The sequence below is a fragment of the Lagopus leucura genome, unplaced genomic scaffold (genome assembly GCF_019238085.1).
Source record: "Lagopus leucura isolate 7727_CA_CO unplaced genomic scaffold, USGS_WTPT01 Super-Scaffold_100026, whole genome shotgun sequence".
Lineage (NCBI taxonomy): Eukaryota > Metazoa > Chordata > Aves > Galliformes > Phasianidae > Lagopus > Lagopus leucura.
The window spans coordinates 5,210,500-5,229,368 of NW_024962277.1; the positions used below are offsets into that span (position 1 = coordinate 5,210,500).

The window sequence follows — 18,869 nt, forward strand, 5'->3', positions numbered from 1 at the left end:
TAGATGATTGTCAAGGTCCCTTCCAAGGGGGGTAGAACTAGATGATTGTCAAGGTCCCTTCCAAGGGGGGGTAGAACTAGATGATTGTCAAGGTCCCTTCCAAGGGGGGGTAGAACTAGATGATTGTCAAGGTCCCTTCCAAGGGGGGGATAGAACTAGATGATTGTCCAGGTCCCTTCCAACCTAAGCCATTCTGTGATTCTCCCCACATTGCCATCTCCTCCCAGGTTTTGTAAGGGAATGCACAGATGCCGAGGCAGTTCCAACAGCATGAAGGTTCAGAGCCTTTCCCTCCTGCAGGGCTCTTGGGCAGCTCTCAGCAGTTGCACATCTGCAGCACCAGTTTCTTCTCCCAGTAGTGTGGTGAGCATGGGCTTTTTGTGGTGTCGCCTCATACAGAATTTACTTTCAATTAGAAACTTGGTAAGTTAATCATCAGGGTTTTCTTTTAATGTTTAGGGCTAAACTGATTTTAAACAGGTCCAACTGACAGAACTGGGCTAGCACAGCACAGCTGTCTCTTTATTCTGGATTTGCTGTCAGTGGGAAGATGGGAGCCTGCCCTGGCACCGTGCTGCAGCAGATGTGGCTGTGTGCGCCACAGAGGGTTACACAAGGGCCATTGGAGGCAGGGTTGTGTGCTGTGATGTCACTGACGCCATTTTGTCGGCATTTAGGGCCCCTTCAGCCTCCCCTCCCCAGGGCTGTGTGGCAGCAGTTGCCTCTCTCACACAGGGCCTATTGCATTGCTTCCCTCTGCGGCGTTTTTAACTACGCTGGGGCGTTTTTGGTTTGTTTGCTTTCCTGTGTCTTGGTTTACAGACTGGCTACTGATAGAGATGGTGGAAAATTTCCCGTTTGCAGTGGCAGACCTCCTTAGGGATTAGGTGGTATTTTAAATCCTCTGGCGCAGACAACATGGCAGAAGTCTTTGTATTTGTTTGGGTTTCTTTGCCCCTGAAAGGCCCTGCCTTCTCTGCTCACACAGACCCGTAGGAGATGAGCAATTGTGTTATTAATATTTACAATCTCGTTGACTAAAAATGAAAGGTTCATCAATTACTTGTGTATCTTTTGCCTGTAAGTCTTGTCAGCAGTTCAACTGAGTAAATATTGGAATGAGTATGTGTTGGAGCTGTCTCTAGATGAGTCACAGCAAACAGTTTAATGCCTGTCATCTAAATATATAATCTTAGCCTTCTACATTGCATTAAATTCTGTAGGTTCCAAGCATCTCCCAGATCAAGTCAGCAGTAATTCTCTGGTGGACTTCATAGGGTATATTTAGGGTTGAAACTGTAGTGTAGGAAAAACGTTATTTGTGTCTTTCTGTGTAGGTCTACGTAAGTATAGAGGTAACCGTGTCTCAGCTGGTGGAGAGAGAAGTGATTTAATGTCTGCGTTCTGAAGGAGCAGGTTCCCTTCCCTTAAATTTGATAAATTCTGCTATTGAGTTCAGAGGATTCAAGTTTACGGCATTTTATCCTGGAAACTTAAAGTCGATTCTAAAAAGAAAAAAATAAAATATTTTCGATGCAACCCAGTCAGGAAGTAAACTGAAGGGGAAGGTTGTTCTGAATATTTATATGGCAAAAAAGGACTGTAAGGCAAAACTTCCTCTGAAACCCAGCAAAAAGACATTTGATGTGGAATTCAGTCATGAGAAGGCTTGGGCTAGATCTGTCTATATTTCAAAAGCAGCCTTCCAATTTCTAGCATGCTTTTAAATTGTTTCAGTTCAGGCGTTTTCTTTGTTTTATTTCATTATTCGTATTTAGGTGTCTCTTATTAATAAGACATAAGTGGACCCAAATTGAGCTCCCACACGTACAGGAGAGGATGCATTCTAACAGCAGAAATTGACTTAGATGATTAGTTTTTTTGTGTGCATGTGAATTCACATTTTGCTAGGCATGTTAACATCTCCTTCCTGGTGATTGCAAATACATTGTTTCTATGGCACCATGACACAGGTGTCAGCCTCCAGAAAATGGAGCACAATAGGAAATGCTCGTCTCAGAGTCCTAATACGAATCCCTGTTTACATTACTGAATGAGGGAACGCTCAGGTACAAGAAAGATATTTCACGGTTTATTTATGATAATATTTTGTCTTCTACGTGGACTTCATGTCTCCTTGGTCCTGATTCGTTTTTTTAAATTTACATGTTTTGCTTAAAGCAAAAGAGAGAGATTACGTCTCTGCTTGGCTCATGACCTACTTATTGTTGCATTTATAGAAAAAAAAGCAGGATTGTATCTCTCTGCTTCTTAGCTTCTCCTCCAGTAGAAAACTAAGAAACTGCACAGGTATTCAGTGGCAGGGAATAACATCCCAGCAAAAGCTGGGACCCTGGTCCTTACTGCCATTCTTAGTTTTGAAGAGGTTGCATTGGGAAAGTAACCTGAATTCAAAGTTAGGACTTTAGGTCGACATAAGCTGTGTGGCAAAAATTATCTACTGGTGAACTTTTTTTTTTTTTTTTTTTTTTGCAGATAATGTTTTTCAGAGAAAAAGCGATAGTTAGTGGGCTGTTGGCATGTTGAAATGAGCATGGAGACACTTGTGACAAGACATTGAGCTTTGTATTTAAAGATGGCCTTTCCTGTTGCTCATGACAAAGATTGGAGGGGCATCCACAGTCGTTACATCGCTGGTTAGATTTATCTCACATGAGCATCTACCCTTAAAATACTATGGCTTTTTTTTTTTTTTCTTTCTTGATGGAAAAACTGGGGTTTTTCTGATCCTGGACCCTCAGGAATGACTTCAGTTCATCTGGTCTGCAGTCAGAATTGGATTATCAGTATTTTTCAAACCTGTACTGACGTACCTTCGGAGGAGGCTGTGGAAGAGTAACCCAGGACAGCTTGGTGTGTCCCAGTGCACCCTTGGAAAAATAAGAGACAAAGTGTTTGCTTGAAAAGTCCTTCTTCAGGCCATAGTTTGCAGCTGAGGTCTTAGAGATTAAAATAACTTTAAACTCATTGAAATTCCTGAAGAACAGAAAGGATGTAGATTTCAAATTACCCAAGGAGAAAGATTCTTGGAGACTCATGCTCTTACTAGCATAGGGCAGGAATAGTTAGGAGAAACTCAAGCATGCAGTCAGTGTTGAGGGAGGTTTATTTCAAATAGATACCACTTGCTTACAAGAGGTTATTTGGACAGTGCTTACAGTTTGTCATTGCTCCTGGAGGGAACAGAATTGCAGGTCTGAGCTTGCATGAGGCTAGCTGAGCTAATTATGGCTTGCAGGGTGCTGCTGCCAAGCACCAGCCCTGAGCGTGGTGCCAAGTGCTGCTGCTTGAGGCCACTTGTGTTAGCTCGGCTAAATGGAAGCAGCACGGCTGCAAAAGTGCCAGGTGCACTTTTACTGAAGAGATAAGCAGACTGTGGTTTCCCCCTTCTTCTCTGGGCAGGATGTGCATGCTTACTTTGGGTGCAGCTGGCCGTTCCACCTGTTGGGATCTGGAGCATTATGGCAGTTGGGCCCTGGTGTAACCAGTCCTACACAGGAGATTACATTCCCGGGCAGAGCATTTGCTGATGGAGCTGTGTTGTTCTAGCTTTTTAATGGGCTGCACCGTGTCCTGTGAGCATGCCCTGAAAGCTTTATTTTATTCCAGCCCCTACAGAGAAGCAAGAGTTGAAACTCTTGTCTTGAAATCTGGCTTTCACAGAGGAGGTCAGGAAGGCCTCCAGGTAACTTCAGCTGATAACTTCGTCATAAGATACAAGTCGTAACGTCTGTGCGTGTGTGTATGGGTTGTGATTGTACAATTCTTAGGCATAGGCTAATGTTTTAGATCTGTGTTGTGCAAAGGCTCTTGTGTACAAGTTAAAAATGGCTTTTCTGGGGATAGTCTCTAACATAAATCTAGAATCACTTTTTTTCATGAGTTTCTCTGACAATGAACACATCACGGAAAGGTTTGTGGCTCCTAAGCACAGTGGAGGTTTAAATGCAGAACCACTCTGTAAGTTGGATTCTTATGCAAGTTGATGTTTGTAAAATACTCTCAGATCTTCCTGGAGGCCTTCATGATTGCTGGGTGAGAACAGCGGTGTTGGCTGGCTCCTGCAATGAGAAGGAATTTGGCATGCAAAGGGGAAATAGCAGGGCCAGAAAGGAGGTGGGGACTGCATGTTGACCTGTGTTCAAATCCCAAACAGCTGCTGCAGTAATGCCTTGGGTGCACCAGAAAAAAACATTCTGAAATAAAACTAGTACAGTAAAGTTCTGAATCTGGATCTTTTGTTAGGGGTGAATATGGTATTAGCACGTTAAATGCAAATGTGACAGATCATTGATAATTGCTAAGTATTTGTTTAGACTGATACATTTTATTCTACAACTATCAAGTCTTCATGTTGGTACCACTGTGAATACCCAGACTGAGTAGTTGCTAAGTTTAAAAATCAGGCACTGTTAACTCCATTTACAGCTGTGCTTGTGCTTTAACAAGTGCACCAGTGTTACTGGAACCACTGATAGCTCTTTTAATATAAAGTAGCTTTTGAGTTGCCCCTGCTTTCTTAGAGGACTGGTTGGCCAAAAACTAGACTGTTTGTATCTTTTGTAGTTTCTCCAGTTGTCAGAAAGAAGCTTCTAATTCAGCATAAGGCAAGAACTGTGTTGAAATCGTTGTCCGTCTTTAACAGATTTTTGATCTAAGAAAAACAAATCTGATGTTGGTAGGTGTTTGCTCTGCATTTGACATCAGGAAAATATTCAGGACTCCGCGTAACGGCAAAGGTTGGGAAGCCATTTTTAAGCAATTATGTTAGCAAAGCATGATATTAAGAGATAAAAAATGTTTTTGTAACAGCATATTGTGATTCCAGACCTCCTTCTATACATTAAATATGTAAAGATCATGACTCTGTGTTACTCTGACTGGGCGCGTTACATTTTTCTTAAGAGAAGAAAATTAAATTAGTTGTTTGATATATTATTGAGAACTTCTGTTACTTGATGTGAAATTAGATCGCACAGGCTGGTTCTGTGGCACTGAGGTGTTCCCTGTGCTGGCTTAATTCTCAGCTGAGCAATTAAGGCAACTTCTCAGCCCTTTGTGCCCCAGGAGCAGCTCAGAAAGACGAGAACAGGACCCAGAATTTGGCTCATAGTTTGAATCCAAACGCACAGTCAAAGAAAAGAAAAAATGAAGCCAAACCTGTGCTGCTTTATAAGGCACCTGGCTCTTGACCCACACGCGGTAGATGAGGTGAGTAGTTGTTGTTTGTGGAGTGGTGCCCGTGTCCTGGGAACAGCAGCATGGGCTGTCGGGCTGATTGAGCCCTGCAGTGATGGGATGATGTCAGAAAACACGTCATCTGGGGACCTTGTTATGGCCAGAACACATCGCTGCTATTTCACTCCATTCATAACCACACATTTTAGAGGAAGGTGAGCTGCTTGTGAGAAAGAGAACTGAGCTCTTAAAAGGGTTTTATAAAAAGCTAGAGAGCCTGGAATTGTCTCTCTTGGGTGAAATGGAGATGTTGGAGGGATTGTTTTGTGCTGCAGTCAGGCGTTTGCTGGGAAGCGTTCATGAGGCAAAGCTGTAGAAACTATTTATAGAATGTGAAATGGAGAAAGTGCCCCAGGTTGGGAACTACCAGGCTTCCTCCCATGGCTGGCACCACCCTGTGCCAAGAACCAGCCGTGGGCTTCACGTAGCGTGTCCCATGTTGGGAGAACAGCCCAGGGCTTTCTTGTTCTGCGGTGGTCTTTGCTGGGGTGTTTGCAGCTGGCACTGGGATAACAGGGGGCTCCCCTGGCCTTCCTTGCTGCTCACAAAGCCAGGAGCGGCTGTTCACAGGTCTGAGATGCCAGAAATGGGGCGAGAGAAGGAAAGCTATTGGTTTTCATGCGGTCTGTTGGCTGTGTTGCAGAACTCCCTTTCTCTCCTGATAGCTGAGGCCAGTAGTTTAGAAAGAATTGAGCATGTTGTGTGTTTTGTTCACTAATAATTTCATGTAGTCGCTAACATACAGATCAGAGGCTTCTGGGTGTGAATACCACACTCTGAAATCAGATGTAGGCTTCCAAGTGGCTTCTGAAATGCTTTTTAGAAAGCATATCTCAGATTCACTCAGCTGTTTGATTCAAGACCCAAACCCTTTTTCCTTTTTATTTTTATTTTTTATTTTATTTTTTTTTTTAATTTTTTATTATCTATTTTGGGGAGAAACATAGTTTTCCTTCTAATGTTCTTCTTTCTATGGTGAAGTAGTGGTACAGCATGCAGTACATTTTAAGGGCTAATTTTCTTACCATAAATTTGTAAGAATCTCTCTGAAAGCATTTTGAATGTAAGAAGAGGCTGAAAATGGGTTTTCTGCATCTGAACTGCTGCAGCAGTTTAACATTTTGTGGCTATGAATAGCAGCAATGCAGCCATGTAAAAATAGTAACTCTCTGCAGAAACTTTTCTTTCCTTTGTAATGCCTTGAGATTACAGATATCACTGGGGACTTCAGTGAGTGGATCAGATAGGAAGCGTTCAGAAAAACAGGAAGTCTTATCCACAACAAATAACCTGCTAACAAAAATAGCGACCGAGGACAGATTATCATTAACAGCATTCAGCGTAATAGAGATGAAACTATTACACCTCAGAGAAAAGTATCCTATAATAATAGCCTCAGCTACTGAACATGATTTGCTTTTCATGCTTTAAAACTTGTTTTATGACTCAGGCGTGAACAATCTGGATATTGCTGATTGCATAAAATCTGCGATTCTCTGAATGTAATTTAAGTTCTCAATGTCTGCATTTTGTTCCTGTACTTACTTTTGTTTCGGCTTTCCTTGCAATTCCAGGTGCTCCTTCTAGGGGGAAAAAAAAGTTCAATCTGTTTTAAAAACTCTAGTTGTGATGTTTGCTCTGCAGAGGTCAGCAGACCAACCAGAGCAGCAAGCCCTGGTCTCTTGCATCACTGGGGTCCGAGATACTTGTGCTTAGACTTCTTCTGCAGTGTCTGTGATAAACAAATAGATGTATGCCTTAATGCCTATGTACTGCAGAGATAATGTTTTCACACACCAGAAATAGGGCAGATTTCTCACTTATCTAAGAGAGCACCTGCAATAGCCACTAAGTCCATGAAGTCCCTCAGCCACTTGCAATTAAAACCATGCTCTGCAGCTGGCTTAGTTGGCTGTAACATTTGTTTTTCAGGGAGGTCCTGATTTCACTCGTTTTTACGAAGTTTTGTAGAGGTCAAGTAATCCATGCTTTCTGCCAAAGAGCTAATTCCCTGCTGCATACCACAACTGCAAACAAGTTTGAAAATAGAATTGCAAAATGTGGTCAGTCAACCAAAGAGCAAAGTTTATCCAAGACAGCAAAACTTGTACAACTGGCTGAGGTACAGGGGAGAAGCAGTGAGAGCAGCTTCTCAGTGTAGTTCAATTCTGTTTCCATTACTGAATCGTAAGGAGCAGATGCAGTCTGTTCCTCTTTCTAAAACGTAAGAGAGCCAGCACCTTATTTTCAATACAACTGCAAACTTTGTAAGGAGCAGGCAACACCCCTCCTCCCAAAACAACGTCCAAATAACAAAGGGCAAATGGAGGTATCTCACTGCCGTGTCCCTGCGATAGCATTCTCCCCTCTTTCCATGCTTGGAGGGATTGTACAACTGCTTTCAAAGCAGTGGAGAACCACGTTTCACAAGAAGGAGAGCATTACGTGGGGTCCCTCTTGACTTCAGTTCATGCCCTTTTCCTCAACAGAACTCTGAGGGAAGGCCAGACAGACCCAGATACCTTTCCCAGCCAATGCCTGTGCCCCAGCCCTCCTGGCCAGGGGAATGCAGCATGGCACACTTTCATGGTCCATGTGCTTCATGGCAACGCAGATTTGTTGTGCCTCTTTGCTGGAATAAAACATCTTTTAGCATTTGCTGTTGGCTTTTCTTAATGCCATGTTCCCAAGTAGTCAAATGATTTTGTGGCTGTAATGGGTATAGCAGCTACTCAGAAGCTTGGATATTGTTGGAGTGATTAGAACACAGGTACTGTGTTAGTACAGTATTCCCAGTGCATGCTGCATGCACTTGTTTGTAGCCTAATGGCAGTATTTGTATGGATTATTTCCTCTCTAAGGCCCAGCTGAATGTTGCTCATGCATAGTTTGCACTCCTTTAGACTCTATGAGAAAAAAACCCTGTCCCTTCTGATTGTTGTGCCCTCACCATAGAATCCTAGAATCACTGATATTGGAAATGACCTCTAAGATCATCTTGTCCACCCATCCACCTACCATCAGCATTGCCCACTGAGCCATGTCCCTAAGTACCACATCTGTGCTTTTCTTGAGTACCTCTGGGGCAGTGACTCCAGCATTTCCTTGGGCAGCCTGTTCCAGTGTCCCAATCTTACCTGTTTTTGTTTTTTTGTTTTTTTTTTTTTTCCCCTAAGCTCTTTCAGTTTGAACATTACAAAATTTTGTGGAACTGTCTTGGAGATTTTTATAAGCCAAAGGAGGTTGGTTCTTCCTACTTCACCTACATTCTATGTTTGCTTTGAAATTGGTTTCATTGCCAAGCAAAACACACACCCTGTCCAGTCCCTGTGAGTCTTGGCAGCAGCCACCCATGGGTGCAGACCTGTGGAAACCAAAAGGAAAGCGTCAGCTTAACAAAGTAGTTTGAAAATATGTGGATCTGTGAAAACTGGTAAAGGGTAATTCCACAATAAAAGAAGGGCATAAAACTATTAGAGAGCATCCAAAGGAGGACTACGAAGACAGTGAAGGGTCTGTAGGACAAGGTGTATGAGGAGTGGCTGAGGTCCCTGGGTTTGTTCAGCCCAAATTAGAGCAGGTCTGAGGGGGGGCCTCATGGCCCTGCAAAAGATTTGTGTGTGGGTCGCACATCTGAGCGCTTGCACAGAGATTCCCATCTTCAAAGCACTGAGCACGTTTGTTAATTATACTGTACTAGCCTTTGAGGTTATCAGGCATTTATTAATAATACTGTTTTATAAGTGGAGAAACTGAGTCAAAGAAGTTATGCAATTTACTTGGGATTAAAGAGAGTCACAACAACAAGTAGAACGTATATTGCTGTGTTGTACAGCAGCACCCTGCTACTTCAGTGCTGCCGTCTGTAGGTCCTGCTGTACAGGACAGCCTGCTGGTGGCTCCAGGCGTGCCCCAGAGTGAATCCCCAACTTCCTCCCAATTTAGGGCTCTGGCTGCCCGGTCGAGGCAGGATCACCTCTCAGTTAGGCCCTTATTCAACAAGACCCTTGTATTGGACGCTTGCAGTTGTGCCTAAGCCAGCATACGTTGTTTTTCTCCTAACACTGCTTGCATCTGGGTTTTTTAGTGGAGTAGCACTTAGGAGTGTATCCTTCTGTTCTCCAGAGTGATTTTTCAACCCATTGCTTAGCTTTAACCACATCTGACAGCAGGCTTGAGGTCTCAAAAAATCCTGTATGTTCTGTAAAAATAAGTAGCTGATTAGATGAGACAGATCGTTCTATTTAGTGAAGGACTTGTCTGTTTGCTTATCAGACAGAGGAGAGCATACATGAGAGAGCCCTGCTCGGAGTTTACCCAGTAACACAGCCACCAGGAGAGCAACGTGAGACTGAAATCCAAAGAACAGCCTGTTCCACCAGATTCGCTCCCCCTTGGAACTGCTTGTTTCTTTTCCTTTTCTTGATTTTTTTTTTTTTTAATATATAATATTGTGGATGCTAGAGATGTTATATGTTGCAGTTCTGGATGCTCTGATGTGGACACAACAAATCTCTGTCACAGCACTGGCCCATCTGATAACTGCTGTGTGACCAAGTGACTGTTTCATTTTGGGGGCAGTTGAAACTGCTTTGTTAGGTGAAAATGAGTAATAAACATGTGATCAAATGAGATGTAAGCCCAAGATATCCATTAAAATGTGAAGTGTGGTTCTTTCCACTGCTGACAAGTCCTGATTTTCCTGCAGTACCTATGCTTCTTTTTGGATGGCGGAGGCTTCTGAAACTGGATGGTCCTCTTTCCTGTAAATGGCATCTTATTGTTAAAGAAGAGCATTATTGTGTAACGTGATTAAATTACATGTCAAGAAGTTATACCGGTAGATACCCTGTTGTTAAGGGTTGAGGATGAGGTCAGGTTAATTATTAATTACCACTTTTATGACCAATAACAATGCCATGAATGCCTCTTTTGGTCTTTGACAGCTGCCCCACCTGGGCTCTGGTGCTTTGTCCTCACATGCTGAGGCTGCCTGTGCCTGGCCCTGAGCACCCTGCTGCCTGTTCCCAGGCTCAGGCCCTGTGTGCTGAGATCTGGGTCCATCAGCACAGTTCCCTCTTGCATCACATATTAATACTGTCTCCAGCTTCTGAGAGAAGAGAAGGAGGAGCATGAGATCAAGCACCATTTTCCAGTATTTATAGTCCTTTCTTAAATCTAAAGGGATATGGGAGTTTCTTGCTTGTACTCCCTACCCAAAGGTACTGCTACTGTGAACCAATCTTGAGAGGACTTTGCTTAAGCTGTTCTCAGCAGCCTGCAGTGGCAGTCACCCCACAGTCTCATTAGGCATCACTGTGCCTTACCCTGTGCAGGAACCCTCTGCTGTTCTTGTCAGATGAGGCAAGGAAGTGCTGAGGGGGAGGACAACTGTATTCCTAGGTCTCCAGGTGGCTTTGGTCATTTGCTGTTTAGCACAAAAGAGAAAGTTGCTAACGGGCTGTCAGGCACCACAGCCTTTCTGCAGTAGGTGTGGGTCAGTGTCCGGTGTTCTGAAGTCCAGGTACCCTCACATGGGGCTGTGCTCACGACACAGAGCACATGCATTGTAGCAGAGGGAAGCACTGTGCTGCCCTGCAAGCATGAGGCAGAGGTTGCCCTACACTTTGTCCTGTTGAGCCCTCATGCTTCAAAGGTTGTGTGCACATGGCGTGCAACATGTTCCTGTGTGTCTGGAGTCGTGTTCATGAAGTAGCTAGATGAAAGCTGCTGCTGAAGCATGAAGGACTTACTCATCCATGTGGTGCCCTTCCAGGTTTGTGGCAGGTGATGAAAGTGATTTGGGTTTGGACTGATTTTGGGAGAGAAGGAGAAGCAGATACATGGTTGTGTGAAATAAGGATTGAAGTGTCGTTTTTTACCAGTGTTAACATTCTTAAGTTTTCAGCGTGCATCTAGTGAAGTGGCAAAGGATGGAGATGGAAGTTAAACTAAATACGTACTCCAGCGTTCTGTTTGGTGGTTACAAATCCTGAACAGTGCATTTGGCTGGAGATGTGGCAGACACTGCTGTACCCAGCAGTGAGCTCTGAAGACTTGTTCTGTGCTCAGATCCTGCTGGGAAACCTCAGCAAATCTCCTCAGTCCTGCTTGTGACAGATTCTTTATCTGTAAAAGGTCCGATTGTGCTGGCCTCCCATGTAGATAAAGAGAACGTATTTTAAGGTCTGCTTTGTGAAGAACGTGTAATGCTCTAGCAGAGTTTCTTACACTCTGCTCTGCAGCAAGAAGCAGATAAATGACACGAAATGAAAGCTAACAGGTTACATCTGCAGTGCTGCTGCATGGGCCTGTATGTAGGGATGGGGTCACTTTTCCTTGCTCCAGCACCTGGGGCTGTGGCTGGGGATGAAGTGGGACTGGGACTGAATGGCTGCAGCACGGCATAGCTGACTGCAACCCAGGGGCTGCCCCAGCTCCCAGCTGTGCCATCCTGCAGCACTTCTTAGAAACCTCTGTGCAAACGCCATTCATTTCGTGTTGCTTTGCAGTTTGTGCCATGACTGGTGCTCATTGGGAACAGGTAAATGCATGGCTGGTTTGTATTCAGAAGTTTTCTTTAGGTATCACTAGATTTTATGTTCTTTCCCACCAAGTTACCTTTTGTTGATTATTTTTGATATTTTTCTCTACTTGTCTTCTAATATATATGGTTATTATTAATATAATAACTAAATAATAATTAATATTATATATAAATATTATATATATATTAATAATATATTGATATAATAATAATAATAATAATTAATAATATATATTAAATATAATTAATATAATAACTAAATAATAATTAATATTAATATAATGGTTATTACATGATCATTGTAGAATGGAATAATTTTAACCCATTAATTAAATGGGTCAAAAATTACTTATATGTCATCTCATTGAAGCCTACAAATGAAGGCCATCGTAGACATTCATGCCATGAAAATTCATGTGTATCCACCTTTTATTATTGTTGCCTGACTAAGAAAGTCATCAGCTTTGTCAGAACACTGAAATCTGAGTCCCTCTTCATGGTGAGCACAGGCAATTTTATCTTTAAGTGGCAAGGTGCAAAGATTCTAATAAAAATATAATTTCTAACTTCTGATTGCAGATGCTTCTGTTTGTGCTATTTCTCACTTAAATTGCTGTGAAGTGTGATATACAGGTTTAAACGGCTACCATATCAAAGGCTTTACATTTCATTATTACTTGTTAAAATTAAAATGCAGTTGTAGTAATAGTGCTTCACTTTTATCTGATTATCAAATGAATTTTACACTGCTTCAACATGAATTAAATAATTTTAATAACATTTTGAAGTCAACTACTAAGTTGCTTTATATCATCCCAACAAGATACTCTTGGATACGCAATAATTAACCTCTTCTTCCATCCTTACTGTACTTCAGCAGAGCAGTGGAGGTTCTCTGCCTGGGGAGCAGCGGGTGGGAGCTGCTCCCTGCATCGTGCCTCCCATTGGGTGTGCGTGTTAGTGCCAGTGTCCTGGGTAATGAGACTCTGCAGGACATCTGGGAAAGGTTTTCCTTCATTAACCTTCACCAATTAGAAGTTTTCTCCTTCAAATATGCTTCGGGAACCTGATGCTTTCCCCAAGAAGAATGTGTTTGTTTTGGCAAAGCTTCCAAATTGCAGTATGGTGGCAAGAGATAGCGCTCACTCTGCAAGTTGTCAGGAAGGTCTGTAAAATGCTCCACTGGAGAGAGGATCACAGAATGGCTTGGGTTGGAAGGGGCCTTAAAGATCGGGTTCCAACCCTTCCATGGATAGAGGTGCCAGCCAAGTACCAGACGAGGCTGCCCAGGTCTACATCCAACCTGGCCTTGAGCCTCCAGGGACAGGGCACCCACAGCTCTCTGGGCTGTCTGTTCAGCACATCACCGTCCTCTCTGTGAATAACTTCTACCTGACCTCCAATCTAAATCTCCTCTCCTTCAGTTTAAAGCCATTTCCCCTTGTCCTATCACTATCTACCCATCTGGAAAGTTGATTTCCCTCCTGTTTGTAATCTCTCTTTAAGTATTGGAAGGCTGCCTTCTCTTCTCCAGTCTGAACAAGCCCAGCTCCTTCAGCCTGTCTTCCCAGGAGATGTGCTCCAGCCCTCTGAGCATCTCCATGACCCTCTCTGGACCCTGTCCAGAAGATCCATATCTTTCCTGAGGTGAGGGTCTCAGACCTGGACACAATGCTGAGCTGTATAAATGCAATGCTACATGGTTTGTCAGTTCTTGCAGCAGAACGGGATCTTACTAGGATGTCAGCACAATTTTGGGGTGTTTACAGGCTTTTTGAAACTGATTCTTGGCCTGTTGATACAAATGACTCGAACTCTGCTCCCGCTGTCGTTCCCAAGGCCCTCAGCCCTGCCTCCTGCTGCGTGCTCCCTGCTCCCTGCCTGCCCTCCCATTGCAGGAGCTGCTGTCTTCTCCCCTCCAGCTCCACGGACTGCATGCAGGATGGCAGCCATGCCCACACGCCATGCTGTCCCGGCACTCCGCTCCCTACACCTATTTCCAGCTCAGGCTGTGCTTTTGTGAGCTCTGCCTCAACGCCACATTTGCAGTTTTCCCTTTCTGAACCTCTTATGCCCACTTTTACCTCATTGGCAGATCTGAATAACTGCACAGAAATGCTATTGAGAGCTTTTCCAGTTCCTTGCCGCTGATGGCAGCGCATCCAGGGTTTGTATTGACAGATTAATTTGCGAATCAGTGCAGCAGGGGCTGTTGCTGGAGGCTGCTCCCCAGCACGCTGCGTGGGATCCTGCATTGTCTGACTCCAAGCCCGTTTGATCACTGTAGGGGGTCAAATGTTTGACTCCAGCCTTTTTTTATGTTTGTATTTCTCTCAGGCAAATAGAACTGGGGAGAGAAAAAAAAAAAAAGAAATTGGAGGGACCGAAGTGGAGCATTCTCACGAAAAAATAGTTGTAAAATACAATGCACCTTTTGTGCTAAAGTTTGTGGGTGGAGGCAGGGCTTGAGGGAATGGACAGTGCCATTCTGCCGAGGTTCATGAAATGGCTTTCTTCACCTTCAGAGATGTTTTGATTTTATTATATTTTCCACTGGTCCTCTTGAGGAACAAATGCACACGTGAGTTACAGAGGACACTTCTCCAGGACCCTGCTGGCTTCTGCCTGAGGGTGGCATGCTCCTCATGCTTCACCTTCAAGGTGCAAACGTGCTCTCAGGCTTGAGGACAGGTCACTGCAGTGGAACTGACAGCAGCCCAGCAAAGTCTCTCGCTCTGCTAACAAGAGTGTTCTTTAGGGTCTGTCTTTAACTATGGGAATTCTATTTTTGTGCCTATATTCACATGGCAGTTCTGCCGGTGGAAGCAACTGGCAAGGCAAGCAGTATTCCTTGAGACAAGAAATTGGTTCATACTTAAAGATCGTATGAGGCATTTCGATAGCCTGGATTGCTTGGGATGTTTGTGCTTGAGCTTCAGGTTCAGTAAAGTTAGCAGTTTCTGGCTGTGAGCAGCTGTAAATGGCCAAACGTTCAAAAGCTGTGTTGTAGCTGGAAAAGTTGACTGCATCTTTAGAGGACCACTCGAGTCTGAGGACAGTTATTTTTACTCTTTCATTTTGTTCTAGCTAAATATTTGTACTTGCTCTCAGAACAATAGCTCCCACCACACTGGAGCCTTTGCCCATTGCAGAGCTTTTCATACCTCCTTTGTAGTGATCCATGCAGTGCCCGAGGGTCTCATCTGCTTAGTTTAAGCTAAATATAGACTTTTCAAGCCCTTGTACAGAGCCTAATCCATACCTTTACTAAGCTTGACAAGCTGAATCCAGTGACATAAGCAGCTGATGCAGCTTTATGGGTAGAGGAATCCCCCACATTCTGTTACGCCTGTTCTAATCTGCCAGGGTTTGTTTAAATTTCCTAGTGCTTAATCTGGAATTTCACTGCCTGTATGTACTTGACTCCAAGGGCTGTGTTGTTGTGATGATTTTTTCCTGTCTGCAAACTCAGTCTTCAGTTTTCCGTGCTGTCTGCCCAACTCCTTGGGCAGGAAGGCAGGAGACCTGATGATTTTGTGTATTTTCAAGTAACCGTTTATTACAAAAAACATGAGCCAAATCTGTGATTGCTTTTACGTGATTCAGAAATAGGTTAGTGTTTACCAGCAGTGCTGCTGCTCTGTTTGCAGGCTGCACTCACAGAAACAAGAATTTCTCCAGTTTGGTTGCTCCCACCTTTGCTCTTTGGTTTGGTTAGGGCTGGGTCCCATACTTGCAGTGGTGGCTGCAACAGGATGAATGTCCGCAAAGGTTTCTGGCAGAATCTTGCTTTGACAAAACATTTACAATGGGTACAGAAAAGATTTATTTCCATATCTCACCCTCTTTGTCTTTTTCCAGCTTGGTGGGGTTTTTGTGGATGCTGTTTTTCAAAAGCAAGATCTGTGGCTTGTAATCCCGATCTTTACAGTTGTGCATCACTGTGTGACTTCAATCCAAAGTGGTTTCAAACCCACCTTTGTTAAAGGCAGAGGGTCACGGTGTATTTTGTTATCTACAAAACCTGTTACCTGTTGCCTATGAATTCTGCTCTTCCTGTGCTCATCGCCAGCAACGTGCAGGAGGGCTGAATGCTCCTGTGTGTACGGAGCTGAAATTTCCATGGTACATGCTTGAACACTTTCCCTGGCAGAAGAGAAATACTGGAGTGTTTTGATGACTGAGGAGCACTGAAAAGTATTTAGGATGTGAGGCAGAGAAGGTGGCTGTGGTCGTGGGGTGCTCTGCCTGGTTTTTGCAAGGACTGGGGTCCCCTTGCTTGCCAAACTCTGATGGAGCTGTGGCACAAAGGCTGCATCCCACAGCACCAAGCTTGCTGCAAGGAAGCGGAAGGAGTTTTCATACATTACAAAAATGTGCCTTTCAGTCTGAGCAGCTTCAGGCAGAACAAGCAGGAGCAGAATCCTGTTTGCTTTTCCTCCTCTTGGGGAACAGTGCCATTCCAGAATTTGATTTTTTGGCTGGCTGCTCAGTGCTTTGACTGCACAACATCTATCTTGGGTACTTCATTTCTTTGCAGTTCAGTTTTGTTTTCCCCCAGTGCTGTGCCCTGCCACTGGCTTGCACTCGCATTGTGTGTCCATAGGCTGTGCTGCATTCTTATGTACGTTGTGCCATCCAAAATAATCTCAGTGGGTGTTCCAGCAGCTGCCATGATACAGCCTACCCTCTTGGCAGCCAGCAGGGCTGTGATCTGTGTGTCTGCTCTTTATCTTTGTATACTGTAATGAGATGGAACCTACAGAAGCCTTGCATAGGGTGTACCTTGGCAGGAGTGCCCCAGTAGCGGTCCATACATGCCCAATAGTGCCCTTTGGATTGGTACTTTTCAGCCCTGCATCTCGAGCGTGGACTGCAGAATGTCTGCTCTGACTGTACCAGCACAGTAGTACCTGAGCTTGGCTTTGGTATTGCCATGCGTGGTCAGCATAGGAAGCACACAGCTGATAGGGTGGAGGGTTTATTTCATTACCAATTGCTTGCTTGCTCGGAAATGGACTCAAGCTGATGTCATATTTGTCTTTAAATATTCCAGCTGCGTGGGTGTTGAAGAAGAGGAGGCGCCAGATATTGACATCTATCATTGTCCAAATTGTGAGAAAACTCACGGGAAGTCCACTCGTAAGTATACTTGCTTAGATAGATACTAGATGTTGTATGCTTAAAGAAAAGGAGGGGGTTGGGTTGCTTGGTTGTTTTTTTTTTTTTGTTATATAAAGAGGCATTTAACTAGTTTGTGTCACAAAAATTATGAATTCAAAACATGATGTAAAAAAAAGATGTTGGTGGGAAGAAACAGGATTGGATTCTGGAGATGTGAGTTCTGTTCCCAGTCCCAATGAGTCTTGGGCAGTGCATGTGAGCTAATGTGAGCACTTCACTGTTCTGTTCAGTCCCAGACTGTGCAAGAAAAGAACAGTTCCTTCTGTGAGCACTGTGAGGCACCTACTGCTGTGGATTAGAAAAACCCTACAGAGGCAGCTAGCTCTAACACAGTGATTTTTTAAAACTGCATGGCGTTCTTTGTCTTTTGATGAGAAGAGTAAGAATCAATGTGTTCTGCTTGGCCTGGGTATAAAAGTGCAGCAATTTCAGCAGCAGTCGAAATTGCAGGATGCACCAAGGGTGCCAATTCTGGCTGTTATTTCACAGGCAAAAGTTCTCCTGAATAAAAGTGACAGTTGATCTCAGTGGGAGTTTTGTCTGGGAAAGAACTGTGGGATGTGTTTGCTTTTGGTCAGATTAATTTACAAATTCTTTCTATTACACAATGGGGGAAAAAAAAAAGAAATCAATTGCTGTAAAAGATTAAATGCTTTACTTGAAAGCCATTTATTGTAAATAAGCAACAGCGTTGCACATTTCCCTACTACTCTGCAGTGTTACAGCCACACACAGAGGAAGAGCACTGTGCTCATCTCCCAGGAGCACAGAACCGTAATGTTCCTTTTTAGTGAGAAATAAGGGATGGCTGGAAGCTGCTTTCTGCTCTGTTCAAGCTCAGTGATACCAAAAACAACCAGTTTTTTTCTGCCCTGTGTTGAAAATTCAGGTTTAAAATATTCTAAAAATAAAAGAGGAAAATTCTGAAGTGTTTTGTGAGCAAACAGTTGAATCATTTTTCCACTTTGGCTCTTGCAAACTGGAAACCTGAGCAACCTGCAGCTGCTCCATTTCCCAGACAGTTTGCTACAACTGTGGTGCAAGCAAGGCACACACAAACTGGGCTAAAAGCCCTCGGGAGGCAACTCATGATGATGGACTTCACAAAGTCAGTATGTCTGTTTTGATTGAATGAATCTGCCTTTGTAGTGTTTTGTTGGGAGATTCCTAGCAAAAAACAAACAAACAAACAAACAAACACCAAAAATCACAGAAAAACTGTCAAACAACTACAAGTTATCTTAGAGGGAATCATCTGCCATTCTAGAATGAGTTGTACTGAAAGGTACAACTGGTAGAGCTGCAAACTGTGTGAGGGCCTTGTTGGGCAGGCCTTCTAGCCTCTGAAGGTTTTGGCATTGAGATGGCCAGTGCTTTGATTTTCTTCCATTTTGCTTTGAATTAGGAATGAGAGGCAGCTACTTTTCAGTGTGAGGGGGGGGGGAATCAGACAGAAGTAGCCAAAGTCAGTAATCAGGAATTAAACATAAATCCTTTTTAAGACATAATCGTAGAATTCAAGAAATGGCAGTTCCAATAAAAAGATTACAAGTTTAATATACCAGTCAAGATGAGGAGAATTAAACCAACCGCAGTTCTCTGAAGGTCTAAGAAGGCTTTTGGCTATTTAATTCTTTTTGCTCCAGATAGAATCTGACTTGGCAGTATGACCCTCAATCGCACTGTACAGAATGGAGAAGGTGGTTGTAGAACACTGCTGCTAGTTACAGCCTGTCAGTGTGGTAGAAGTGCAGAACGTGATGGCGTTCTCCAGCACATCAATGCAAGTTTGTTTTCTCCCTGCAAAGACACTAAGGAAAGTTAGATGATGTACAGGACCAACCATCAAAGTAGCAGTGTGTGAGGATTTCGGGAACAT

At 43.6% G+C, this 18,869-nt stretch overlaps 1 protein-coding gene across 2 annotated transcripts in view; it reads left to right on the forward strand.

The window, feature by feature from the left end:
• PHF2 (PHD finger protein 2) overlaps positions 1-18,869 on the forward strand; it is an 81,714-nt gene that overhangs the window by 27,104 nt on the left and 35,741 nt on the right. For both annotated transcript variants that reach the window (XM_042880251.1, XM_042880252.1), the window contains exon 3: positions 16,863-16,948. In XM_042880251.1, the coding sequence (XP_042736185.1) occupies positions 16,863-16,948 (86 nt within the window). The remainder of the gene's footprint in view (positions 1-16,862; positions 16,949-18,869) is intronic.